The sequence below is a fragment of the Panthera pardus genome, unplaced genomic scaffold (assembly GCF_024362965.1).
Source record: "Panthera pardus isolate Hobbes unplaced genomic scaffold, ASM2436296v1 HiC_scaffold_1, whole genome shotgun sequence".
Classification (NCBI taxonomy): domain Eukaryota; kingdom Metazoa; phylum Chordata; class Mammalia; order Carnivora; family Felidae; genus Panthera; species Panthera pardus.
This window is the reverse complement of record NW_026526654.1, coordinates 45,118,344-45,130,843: the sequence shown is the minus strand read 5'-3', so window position 1 is coordinate 45,130,843 and position 12,500 is coordinate 45,118,344. Positions and strand designations below refer to the sequence as shown.

At 32.2% G+C, this 12,500-nt stretch overlaps 1 protein-coding gene across 2 annotated transcripts in view; it reads right to left on the bottom strand.

Moving 5' to 3' along the window:
* DACH1 (dachshund family transcription factor 1) overlaps positions 1 to 12,500 on the bottom strand; it is a 431,763-nt gene that overhangs the window by 106,774 nt on the left and 312,489 nt on the right. Inside the window, exons 5-7 of one of the 2 annotated variants that reach the window (XM_053898825.1) lie at positions 11,135 to 11,270; positions 10,693 to 10,737; positions 7,806 to 7,940 (exon numbers count right to left, since the gene is read on the bottom strand). In XM_053898825.1, the coding sequence (XP_053754800.1) occupies positions 7,806 to 7,940; positions 10,693 to 10,737; positions 11,135 to 11,270 (316 nt within the window). The remainder of the gene's footprint in view (positions 1 to 7,805; positions 7,941 to 10,692; positions 10,738 to 11,134; positions 11,271 to 12,500) is intronic. The other variant, XM_053898831.1, reaches the window with a different exon arrangement.

Here is a 12,500-nt window from a genome sequence, read left to right as displayed (position 1 = left end):
ATATGTTGGTATTACTTTAAATTAAAAAAGTTTAACAAAGCTCTCCAACTCACTGAAGTTTTAATGCCTTTTTGGGGGGTACATTTCTAAATATGTTTAATCATGAAAGAAAGGAAAGTGTTTTAATAGTTTTTTAAGGTAAATACATACCTGTCCATTTACAAAACAAAAATGTGAAAAATAAAACTAGTGTGAATTCCTCTAAAAAATATTGGAGGGGCATCTGACTTCAGTCCAGGTCATGATGTCACAGTCAGTGAGTTCGAGCCCCGTGTTGGGCTCTGTGCTGACAGCACTGAGTTTGGAGCCTGCTTTGCATTCTGTTTCTCCCTCTCTCTCTGTCCCTCCCCTGCTCGTGTTCTGTCTCTCTCTCTCTCTCTCTCTCTCTCTCTCTCTCTCTCTCTCAAAAATAAATAAACATAATAAACATAATAAACATAATAATAATAATGATAATAATAATAATGGATTGTAAGCTAATATTTCCAAAATGAAGTTTCAATTTGGAGTAAATTCTCAAATAGACACATTGAAGGTACACATTACACATGTACACATAGATGACTTCCACACTAGACTATGTAAAATTTTAACCTAAAACTACCAAAACTAGAAATCCAAGGTAAGGCACTATGAAAATAAATTGCAGAATAAAAATTTAGAGATAATCAATTCATTAATTCAATAAACTACTTAATGAAGGAAATATAAAATAAAGGCATTTACAAAGATTCATAAATAAATCATTACATGAAGGAAGTTTATATGTGGAACTAATATTTTAATAATCTACCAGTAATTTACTTTCTACTTCCCTTTTAATGCTATAAAATATTAACTATTGGCATAACTATGTAAAAAGATTTCTTAAACAGTGAGGAAGTGAGTCATTCCTGTCAAAAGGGCTCAAGAAAATAAAGCAGGGTAAGTGGAATAATTAATAGTCTATTATGGGTTTTCCATGAGGAAAAGACATTTTATCTGACTACAAATTAAACTACTACAAATAGGGGCACCTGGGTGGCTCAGTCAGTTAAGCATCCAACTCTTGATTTCTGCTCAGGTCATGATCTCATGGTTCATGGGATCGATCCCCACATTGGGCTCCGCATTAGCTAACAGTGGCAAGCCTGCTGGGATTTGATCTCCCTCTCTCTCTACCCATTCCCCTTCTCCCAAATCAATTTTAAAAACATTTTTAAAAAACTACTACAAATATATATTATTTTATATAATGTATCCCAAACTAGATACCCTCTAATCTTTTTTGCATGTAGGTCATGAAAATCATCAGGAAATGTTAATTTGACTCAACTTCCTAAGTACCCAAAAAAGTTACCAAAACCTAAAGTTTACAAGTATCCTGGAGAAGACACTGAGGTCTTCTGTATCAGTAAATGGCTCTATTTCTTTTAATGATATCCATATAAATTATATAATAATAAATTCCCGGAAAAATTAAATTTTACCTTAGGTAGAATTACAATAGCTTATTTTATAAGTGGCATGTGCGAGTGGTTCAAAGATTAAATTCTTGTCCAGCAGAGAGGATTTCATCTGATTTGGGACCTTTTCTAATGTGGCCCATCCATATATAACACCTGATATTGCCTATGCTCTAAGTGTCAAGCGTATTTGCTTCTCCTCAATACATTTATCAAATAAATTCAGGGTCAGTAAAATTGTATTGAATAAATTAAAACATTTTAATATCATAAAAATGTATTCAGGAAATTATCTTCACAATCTTTGACTTAAAAATAACTGATTAACATACTTTACTCCTTTTTTTCCTTCAAAAACTGTGCTTATTACAATGTTGTCATATGAAATCAAAATATTTTCTAAGATACTGTGGCCTCAATATTCCTATTTAGGGTGAACCATAAATCACAATAACTATGATATTATTAATTGTAAACAGATAATATTCTAATTCAGTGATTCACAACATGTATGTTTCTCATCTATCAAATCGAGCCATATACCCATTAGTAATTTGATACTACTAATAATTTCATGGAATATTTAAATAGGTCAAACACTCCAGACATGTATTATCTCATTTAACTCTGAAAGGTAATTTACTGTACCCAGTAACGACAGACTCTGTGCTAGGTATACAAAGATGATGAGAAGATACAGCTTTTGCCCAGAAGAGTTTTGGGCTGAGCACTAATGAATAAAAGGAATATACATCCCAGGTAAAAACAAAAACAAAAAAAACAAAAAACAAAAAAACCAAAACTGTATCATCTGGGAAAGGACAGAAGATATTTGAGAAACCTAAAAGTTCAGTGGGACAGAACAGTCAGCAAGATGCACAGAGAAAAACCTAATAAACACTAAAACCCATATTTTATATTACAGGTATGTCATAGGATTCACATAGTAGGATTTTCTTAAGTTATTATTGAAGTGTTACAGCAAGTTCTGCTTCTCGAATTATAATTCATAAAATAATAAACCAGTGCCTTCATAAAATTTCACCTAAGTTTGACTTTGCATGTGCAATCTGCCATCTGCTTAAGAAAGAACTCTGGAATTCAGAGAAATTTGTTATTGCCTACTGTTATGAATCACAGAATTAAAAGTATCATTATTAAGTTCAATACCTTTAACTCACATGCTTAGAAACTGAAGGGTAAAGTCACATTAGGAAGTGTTTAGGGAGAATATTTTATAAAAGGCTTTGAGAGATGCCAAGAGAAATTTTATCTTAAGAATGAAAGTGAAGGAAAAGTTACACTGTTGGAATTTTAAAATGAAAATACTCAAGGCCCTATGTACTTTAACATTATCAAAATACAGAAATTTCTATATAAAAGGGGCTTTTACTCTATATACTTCTATATAGTAACATGAGATACTAACAGGTTAAGATTTGTGATATATGTGGGTAAAACAAAATAATATTTACTATTAATTTGTGTGATGTCGATCTAGAATTTAAAGGAAGGCTATTTTTGAAGACTCAGCCCTAATTCAAGTAAAATTAGAATTTTTAAACATTGAGAAATGTGCAAAAGGAAATACCCTTCAAAAAAATCATTTCCACAAACTTGAGAAAAGCAATGACATAGTCATTAAAAAAAGATGTTTTGTAGGAAAATAATCTATATGGTTGGAGGCTAAGAATAAAACATTAACAAGAGGAAATCCCCATACGGCCAGGTTGCTAACTACTTTTTTGCTTTTAGTGCCCTGTCCTTAAATTAAGAACACCAAAAGAAACCTTTTATACAAGTATGCTAACCATTGGAAATCTTGAGCATTGCCAACCAAACAAAATATGCCACAAAAGAAATGTTTTATGGCCTGAAGCAAATCCCCTGTATTTCCTGCTGCTTCTTAAATTATTTCTGCTTCTAAAATGGCATGAGTCACCAATGAAAGAAAGTCCTCAAGAGTCACCAACAAAGGAAAGTTTTCATGTTTTTTCGTGAAAACAAATAAGGGGAAAAGACTCAAGTATAGGGAAAATGAGGATACATATTAAGTAAAAATGTATAGCAACAAAGGAGAGAAAAAGGGACAGAGAAAGTTTTTGCATTTCATCTGGTTTACTATTCTGGCATTTGGTAGATATTTATCAATTCATTGTGTCATTTTGGCATACTCAGTCCAAGACTGAAATACATTAATGTAAATAGATATTTAATAGTTCAACTATACATGCTTAAGTTTTCTATAATTGGGGAAAGTTGATACTATAAGCTTATCTGTATCATATATTTGATTTTTGCATATATGCAACTTAATTTTTAATTAAAAAATTAAATTTCATAATAATACAAAATGTGCATATGAGACAATACGAAGGTAGAAAACATGCTCTAAAATGTGTTGAAAATAGCAGCGATTTGAGAAAAAAACAAGAAACAAATTATGTATGAGAGAGTAACATTGTACATTAGTATCAATGGACAAATATGCAGGGAATAGACAGTTTCCACATAAAGAAACAATGAGTCTGCTTATACAATTCAAATATCAATTATTACTGCCTACTCCACGAAATTTAGAATGAGGGAAAAGATCAGCAATGATTTTAAAATCCAGATTTTAAAATCTGAGCTCTACCAGTTTTCCTAAGCACGTATCTTTGACAAAGTCCTTATCTTAGTCAAAGTTTATAATAGCAAAAGGATTTCTCCTTAAACTTGGGATGACTGATACATTATTATGTCTATTACTTCTTGATATACTATACCAAGCTGTTTTTCACATTTATATTTTGAATGTACCTTACATTCTTCCAAGTTTCAAAAACCTATTAGTGTTTTTATTTTTAAAAATAAGGAGTGAATTTATTCAGCAGCTAGGACTTCTGAATTTAAATACCTTCAGTTAACGGTGACTTAAATATTCTAATAGAGTGGAGTTGATAGTTTTTTAATATTAAGAAGATTTAAAAGTGCTTAAATATTACTGATGATTAAGACTTTAGACCACAGTGATTCTCAGCATACAAATTAATTTTGGTATCTATTTTTAAAATCAATGTTTTCTAAAGAATTATTATCTTTTGAATGATTTAAAGTGGTAAGCAGCAAATTGCATATAGAAGTTTGCGCCTAAAATGACACAAACATATAATTAATTTCTCTACAAATGTCTCTAAATTAAGTCACTTGTTTTAATACAGATATGCGTAGTAAGAAAGTTACAGGGCTAGTATGAGGCACATGACAAATGTAGTGATGAAAGAAAACAATTTTTAATTTAGTAGACTCTATCAATCTGGAAAACCATGAATATTTACTATTAATTCAGTATGCTGAAAACTAGATAAAAGTGAGAGAGTATATATAAAAAAAAGAGCAACATAAAACACTTACTATAATAGTATTAACATCAATCACAGTTTCTATGATCATATACCTACATTTGAAATCATGAGTCCAATGGTAGTTTTATATTCCTAGGAAGAATATTAAAATAAACATTTATTTTCCTTTATAAAATACACATTAAAATACTGGAAAACCTTGGGCATATAGTCAAGGTCTTTATTCTGACAGCAAAATTTCAATATGATAAGAAGTACCATTAATGATATAGAAAGTTTTTGTATAGATCATCTTCAGAACCTTCTACCATTTCATGTAAATGTAGCTTCTAGAAGTTATATAATTATACCTTTCCCATCCTATTACTCCTTAAAGAGTATAATCTTTATAGTTGTTTTTACTTTCTTTTACTATCACTTAGAATCTCCTAATGATTCATCCCAGATCAGTATGGATTCATAGATTGCCTAGAAAATGTAATATACAGATAACTCCAAGGAGTTTATAGCCTTGTATTTGGAGCAGACCAATGAAAAAGTAATTTCCAAAAAACAAGGCAAATATTGTAGTGAAGATTTTTGGAGCAGGCCTATAGGAAAACCAGAAGTGGACTCCCTCAATCAACCCAGTATGGTATTTCAGGAAAGGCTCCATGGTGGTAAAATTATAATAATAATTTTAAAAATAGACAAATAGATAGAACTCATGACTCTTGAAAAAAATAGTTATGGAAATAGTAGGGAAACTCAACTTGAAGTATCAGTTTGTACAAAGCTCTCTACCAAAAATTCCAGTGGAACTCACTATTCTAATCATGTTACTGATCATGCCTTTGGTGGTGTTCTCACTACCACCTTTGGGCTTTGATATTTTACACCCAGCCCTTCTCCATTAGGTTCTGGAAAAAAATTAAGCCCTAATATCTCGACATCTATTATATGTCATAAAATAACTTCCCCCTTATGCATTCCATGTGAAATCAGCTATGTAGTATCCATGGGAAAATTGAGAAATGAATGACTCAATCATTTTCTGTAGGACTTTCTTCTTTCACAGAACCCTGATGGAGAATGGTTGCTTAACTTATACAATGAATTCTTATATTTAAATATTTTTACTTAAAATTTACATCTCCTATGAAGCTTTCTATTTTCTCATGATGCTATTTTTTTATATTTCTACAAAGAGGTTTTGATCAAATATAAAAGGTATATGTCAAAATATATGTAAGGTACAATATATAAAATATTTTTATTCATTGCTAAAGAAGAGCTTGTGAAAAAATAGAATTACATATTTAGAGACCATCTAGCTCACTGATGCATTGCATATAGTCCATCTAGCTTAGTAATAGCATTTGATATCAAATTTCAAAATGAAAAATTAAAAAGTTGCCTTAATGCTGCTCTCAATTATGCCTAGATTTTGACATATTGGCACCTAGAAAAGATTATCATTTTCTCACTGACATTCCATAATGCAGATAATCTTTTAAAAAAATTTTTTTAAATGTTTTTATTTATTTTTGAGACAGAGAGAGGCAGAGCATGATCAGGGGAGGGGCAGAGAGAGAGGGAGACACAGAATCTGAAGCAGGCTCCAGGCTCTGAGCTGTCAGCACAGAGCCTGACGTGGAGCTCGAACTCACAGAGTGTGAGATCATGATCTGAGCTGAAGTCAGACGCTTAACCTATTGAGCCACCCAGGCACCCCATGCAGATAATCTAATTTGTAGAAATAATGTACTCTTTCTCCCCAAAGGCTCAGCATGACTGTTTGTATGTTGAATGGAAAAAAGTTTCATATAAGCATTTTTACTTTTTGTGAATAGTCTTTTTCTAAAAAGTTGCCCCACCCTAACTTTGTCTTTCTCTAATCATTTCTTTCTGTTTGATCATTAAATACCCGATTTTATTTATTTTCCTTTTTGACAGCTAATTGTGCTTTTGGTGTGTTTATGTTTTCCAAAGAGTTAATCCTTTTTATAACGCTGATTATTTGCTATTCATGTCAAAAGACAGTCAAAGTACCCAGTCTATATTAATAAAATTTAAAAATATTAAATTAAGATGAAAAAGATGTGGAAGAATTCTTATAATCACAATTCAAACCTTACTATTTGAAACACTAAATTTGCACCTCTAGCACAAATTTTTAACATGCCAAAATAATATTTAAATTTCTTCATGAAAGTATTTTATGAAATAGGACATGAAAATACCAATATCTGCCTGTGAAAATGGATTAGGGTGATACAAATGAAATACAAATAGGAAACTTTCAGCTTTACACAACCTGGGCTTTGTTATTTGTTACATATAATATTTTTTTATTTTTTTAATTCAAAATTTATTGTCAAATTGGTTTCCATACAACACTCAGTGCTCATCCCAATAGGTGCCCTCCTCAATGCCCATCAACCCCTTTCCCCTCCCTCCCTCCCGCCCCCCCATCAACCCTCAGTTTATTCTCAGTTTTTAAGAGTCTCTTAGGTTTGCCTCCTTCCCTCTCTGTAACTTTTTTTTTCTCCCTTCCCCTCCCCCAATGGTCTTCTGTTAAGTTTTGAAATGCTGCTAGTACATTGTTTGGTAAGATTCACTTCTATTTCCTCATTGATCCAACGATCATGTATATTTGAAACCAAACATATTCAAAATAATGCTTCTATGTTATCGTAGCTCTATCAGGTAAATAAAAATGACAATTGGCCCTAGTAACATTGAGAAAGACAAACAGTAGGTCTTTGGAAACTCAGTGATAACAATTAAAATAAACTGTCCACATTTTAAAGGTACTGGAAAGTAAATTATCACCTACCTGTTGTATGTAAGGAAAAACAGCAGATTTACATTCATACTTCTTTTTTGCTGAAGAGGCTTAATATTTACCTAATATTACAGGTTTTTAACATGTTTATATGCCATCTTTTGTGGGATTGAATCACTCATTCTATGATTAAAATCTAGTCCACATGTTGAACAGGAAAATCAAGGCCACATAATCATATATTACCTTTCTCAATATGCATCCTTTTCGATTCATGTCCCATATCATGACCAGCCAAATCTCCCTCTTTGGGCCCAGGGAGGACGTTTGGTGATAAACCCATCAGCATCTGGTTCATGGACAACCCATTCTGATGGACAGCTGTCAAGCCCGAAACAAAAGAACAAAGACAGAAACACCATAACACACAATGTTCGAACAAATTAATTAAACTCATTTGGACTCAAAAATAACTAAAATATGATGGTCTAAATTGGTATTATAATCTAACTCTAAGAATACTGAGAATTGGTAACCATGATAATCTTAAGAATAAGAAAAATAGTGGAAATGAAAACATTTTATCTTATCTTATTTTTATTTCACAAAGAATATAATATTTTTAATATCTGGAATACTTTTGAATGGCCATTACACTATGAGCACTAAAAGCTGTTAGCTTTCAACAAGTTAAGGCACTGAAATAACTGTTTCAATATTCATAATCTATACTAGTCAATAAAACACAAGGTTTCATAGATACCAAAGTACTTCTTTAAAATTTGGATTTGAACTCAAACTTGAATATACAAGTGCCCAATTAATATCTATTAAATGGCTGAATGAATAAAAATAATAATTGCTTTCTTGAAGTAGTGATAGTAACCTGTAACTGCTGAAATAATAAAGTAGATAACAAAACACCCTTATGATTTTCAAAATCCAGTCAATAAATTTCTTAATAAATTGCCCATGAAAATCCTAGTTGGATGAATACATATTCCATAAAAACTTACCTTCTCTGAAAAAATAAGATTTTTTTTTGAAAATATCATAAAACTATATTAGGAATTATCATTTGGAAATCACCATAGCAATAATTGTGTGAAGGAAGAATCTTCAGCAGATGATTCTAAAAGGAGTGGAGTGAAAGTTTGATGAAAAATATAATATCCATGTAGTCTTAATATGTTTCCTCACAAGACTTATTATTGTTACTTATTACTTACAAAGGTTTAAAAAAAAAGAGTAACTTTACAGCAGAGAAATCTAGTATTTACCACCTTAACCAAGAGATAATTATGACAAGTATGGGGAAAACAAATGTCTCCTGGAATGATACACCAAGGGCATGCTATCATGCTTCTGTGATCCTTGCCAAAATTTCCTAACTTAAGTCTAATCATGAGAAAACAAAAACATCCAATCTGAGGGAAGTTCTACAAAATAAATGGCCTATATTCTTTAAAAAATATCAAGATACTGAAAGACCAAAAAGACTGAGGAATGGCTCCAGATTAAAAGAGACTAAAGGAATATGACAAGTAATTGCAACACGTGATCCTGGGTTGGCTTTTGGACCAGTAAAGAAAATCTTTTGCTATTAAAAATACTAGTGAGAAAAAAAATAAAAAATCAATAATAGTGGGAAAGTTGGTGAAATTTGAAAAAGATTTATAGTTTAGAGAATGGCACTATAATAATCTTAATTTCCTGATTTTGATCAATGCTCTGTGGTTATGTAAGAGAAATTCCTTGTTTCTAGAACATAAACAATGATGTATGTGAGGTAAAGAATATGATGTCCACGATAGGAACATTAAAGTGCCATTAGGCCAATATCTCTTTCAGAGATACTGATGATTGGGTGAATATGTGTAACGAGTGTGAAAGAATTTTTTGTATTATTTTTGAAATGTCTGTTAGTCTAATTTTCAAAAAAACACATTTAAAATATGCACATATGTGAACATGTATTTGCATATGTGTGTGTGTGTGCGTGCATTTGTGTGCATGTGTACGTATTTCCATTTGGACAATCATGGTAGTCCAAGCACACAAAAATTTCTCCTTTGTTCTTTCAAGAATAAAAAAGAATACAATGATTAGTTTAAAACATGAATGTATAACAAAATTATTTCAAATTGTTCCCTACCTGCCCATAATTTCCATCTAAGTGTCATGAAAAAATATTTTTCTTTCTCTAGGACAGTGTCTTTTCACTGACGACATCTTATAAAAGCATAAAAAATGAAATGAATATGCATCATAAAATCTAATGTCAGCACTGCACATAAGCATACAGAAAATATTTTATATGAGAAATTGTTTTAACGAAACCAAACTTTGGGAATTAAAGTTTGCCAGCCTCATCAAATGTCATTGATTTGGAATGGTTATCAAATGATATTTTCACTTTTATTAATACACAGTGATTATCATCTCTTACAAAATTAGGGAAATATGTTCTAGACAGGCCAAATCAAGTATTCATATTTAGAATTATGTTGAACTATATAATTATCAATAATTAACTACTTTTTAAATAATTGTATTACATACAATTTAACCTAATATTTGTTATCTATCTCAATAATATTCATGTTAAGGATTTCTGCTTTATGCAAACATTCTTTATGATTTATAAAGACACTTTGTAGCAAATGTTTTTCCTATTATAAAAATATTTTCAACAACCAAATAACTTCAGTAAGTTATGTGTAATTAGATATAGTTCACACCACAAACATGATTCCTTCAAATTAACTAAATCTTGGAAAGGATACAATGGATATTGATTCTGTCAACTGATATAGTCACTGTTAATATGTTCATTTTATTGGAAGAAAAGTATTAGATTCTTAACACAAAATACAGATACAAAATAACCAGTTCATTGAATGGTATTTTTAACTTTACTCTTGATTTTCTTGGTTAAATATCTAAAAACGTTATCATGAAATACAATAGAGCCCCTGCTCTTTAGAATTTAATAATAATATCTGACAATGATATGCATCATTGACTTACTAATTCAAATCCTAAAATGTAAACAATTTAAAATTCTTCCATCCAGTGGTCATAAGAATGACAAAGCAATTTTTTTAAGTCTATCGTTTTGACTGTTACTTACTTTTATTTCTCTCTGTGGATATTTTTCTCAACGCAGGGGTGAATTCTGAAAATGGATAAATTTCAAGAACTGGTGGGGGAGGGAGGAGGGGACAAAGGAATAAAGTTGAATAATCCCTAAGCCATATACCTAGCCACTAGCTACCTGTGAGCTGGAGGTGTTTACTTCAGAAACTAATCTGGAAGGTTACTTTCTCTGTTTCATAGCTCAAATCTTTATGTGTGGCATCAAGGAGAGGGAGTTTATATCAGAACCTGTTAATGTAGTACCATACCTCATGATATTGCAAACTGGGAAACATAATTTTGAGAGATGGCTATTGCTACAGAGCTTCAGAACATGATACATCTGAGATCTATTTGGAATGAGGGCATTTTGATTAGAAAAGCCAGCTGCACCTAATAAAGTTTAAAATGGTGACAAGTAGAAGTATGAGACCTACGGATTCTGTCAGAAGAGCTCTCGGTCCGTGCTGGGGAGCTGGACACGCTGCTGCTGCGGTGTGATGATGGGTGGCTGCCAGGCCTCCGGCCCTCCTCCAGAGAGGGTGCAGGCGAAGGGCTGTCTGGGACTCGCTCCTGGGGCACCGCGGGAAAGAATCGGGGGAGAGAAGAGGTAAATACATGGGAACTTGACCTCCTTCGCGAGTGTTGATTTTCGTTAATGCAGTACTGTAGAAATGCCAAGGAAATAAATTCATCCTTCGCTGACATTTTAACCTTTCTTTTGAACAAAGCCAAAGTAGGGAAAGACGAGTTAGCAAACTGGTTCTACAGGCAAGCAGATCAGCAGATGCCAATCCCCTCTTTGGATAAAAAAGGAGCCCAAGAAGGCAATCCTTTCATTTTTATTTTTTTAAGCTTACTTACTCATCAAGTGGGAGAGAGAGAGAGAGAGGAAGAGGAGGGACACAGAGAGAGGGAGAGAGATAATCCTAAGCAGGCTCCACACTGTCAGGATGGAGCCCAACATGGGGCTCCACCCCATGACCCCCGTGATCATGACCTGAGCCTAAATCAAGAGTCCGATGCTTAAAAGACTGAGCCACCCAGGTGCCCCAGAAGACAACCATTTTAGAGCCTATTAGACAACACAAAACAACAGAACAAAGCAGGTTTCAATTCTAGACAATTATCAATTTAAAGAAATCCCTAGATTCTATCGCTTCAGCAGTGTCTAAGGATCATTTAGCACACAAATTATCAATGTGACAGACCATAATAACAATACCAGAGGAGTTATTCACAGCTATTTCATCATGGCACTGCTCTGGACACACTTGGATGGTCACATTTTAAGGCATCATAGAAATCGATTATTATTTAACATTGGAATAATTTTGTTTGATTCAAATAATTCTCAGACTACCCCCTTCCCTTAGCTCCAATTCAACCACATATATGTATTAGGGGAAATTCATGAAATACATATTAGTTGTAGCCCAGGGAAACTTGGTATTGTATTTCCTGATACTATTTTGTTAACACATCCCATTCCATATCTCCCCTGCCAAGCCCTGAACCTTCCCCCTTAAACTAATGTGCAAATATATCATATAACTGCCTCCAATGAACTATTATGGTGTTACAGATTAAATAAGATACCTACTTATTAACATTTTCTTCTTTGAGCAGTAATATATTTATACCTTCAGACATCAAGGCACATAGGCCTTGAGGAACTGTCTTTTCCATAATTAATAAATATTTGAATGGTTAAAAGCAAACTACATATGTAATAAATAAAATTAAATAAATAAATAAATAAATACTTATTCAGGTGCAAAAATGCAAATATTAAGAGAGCAG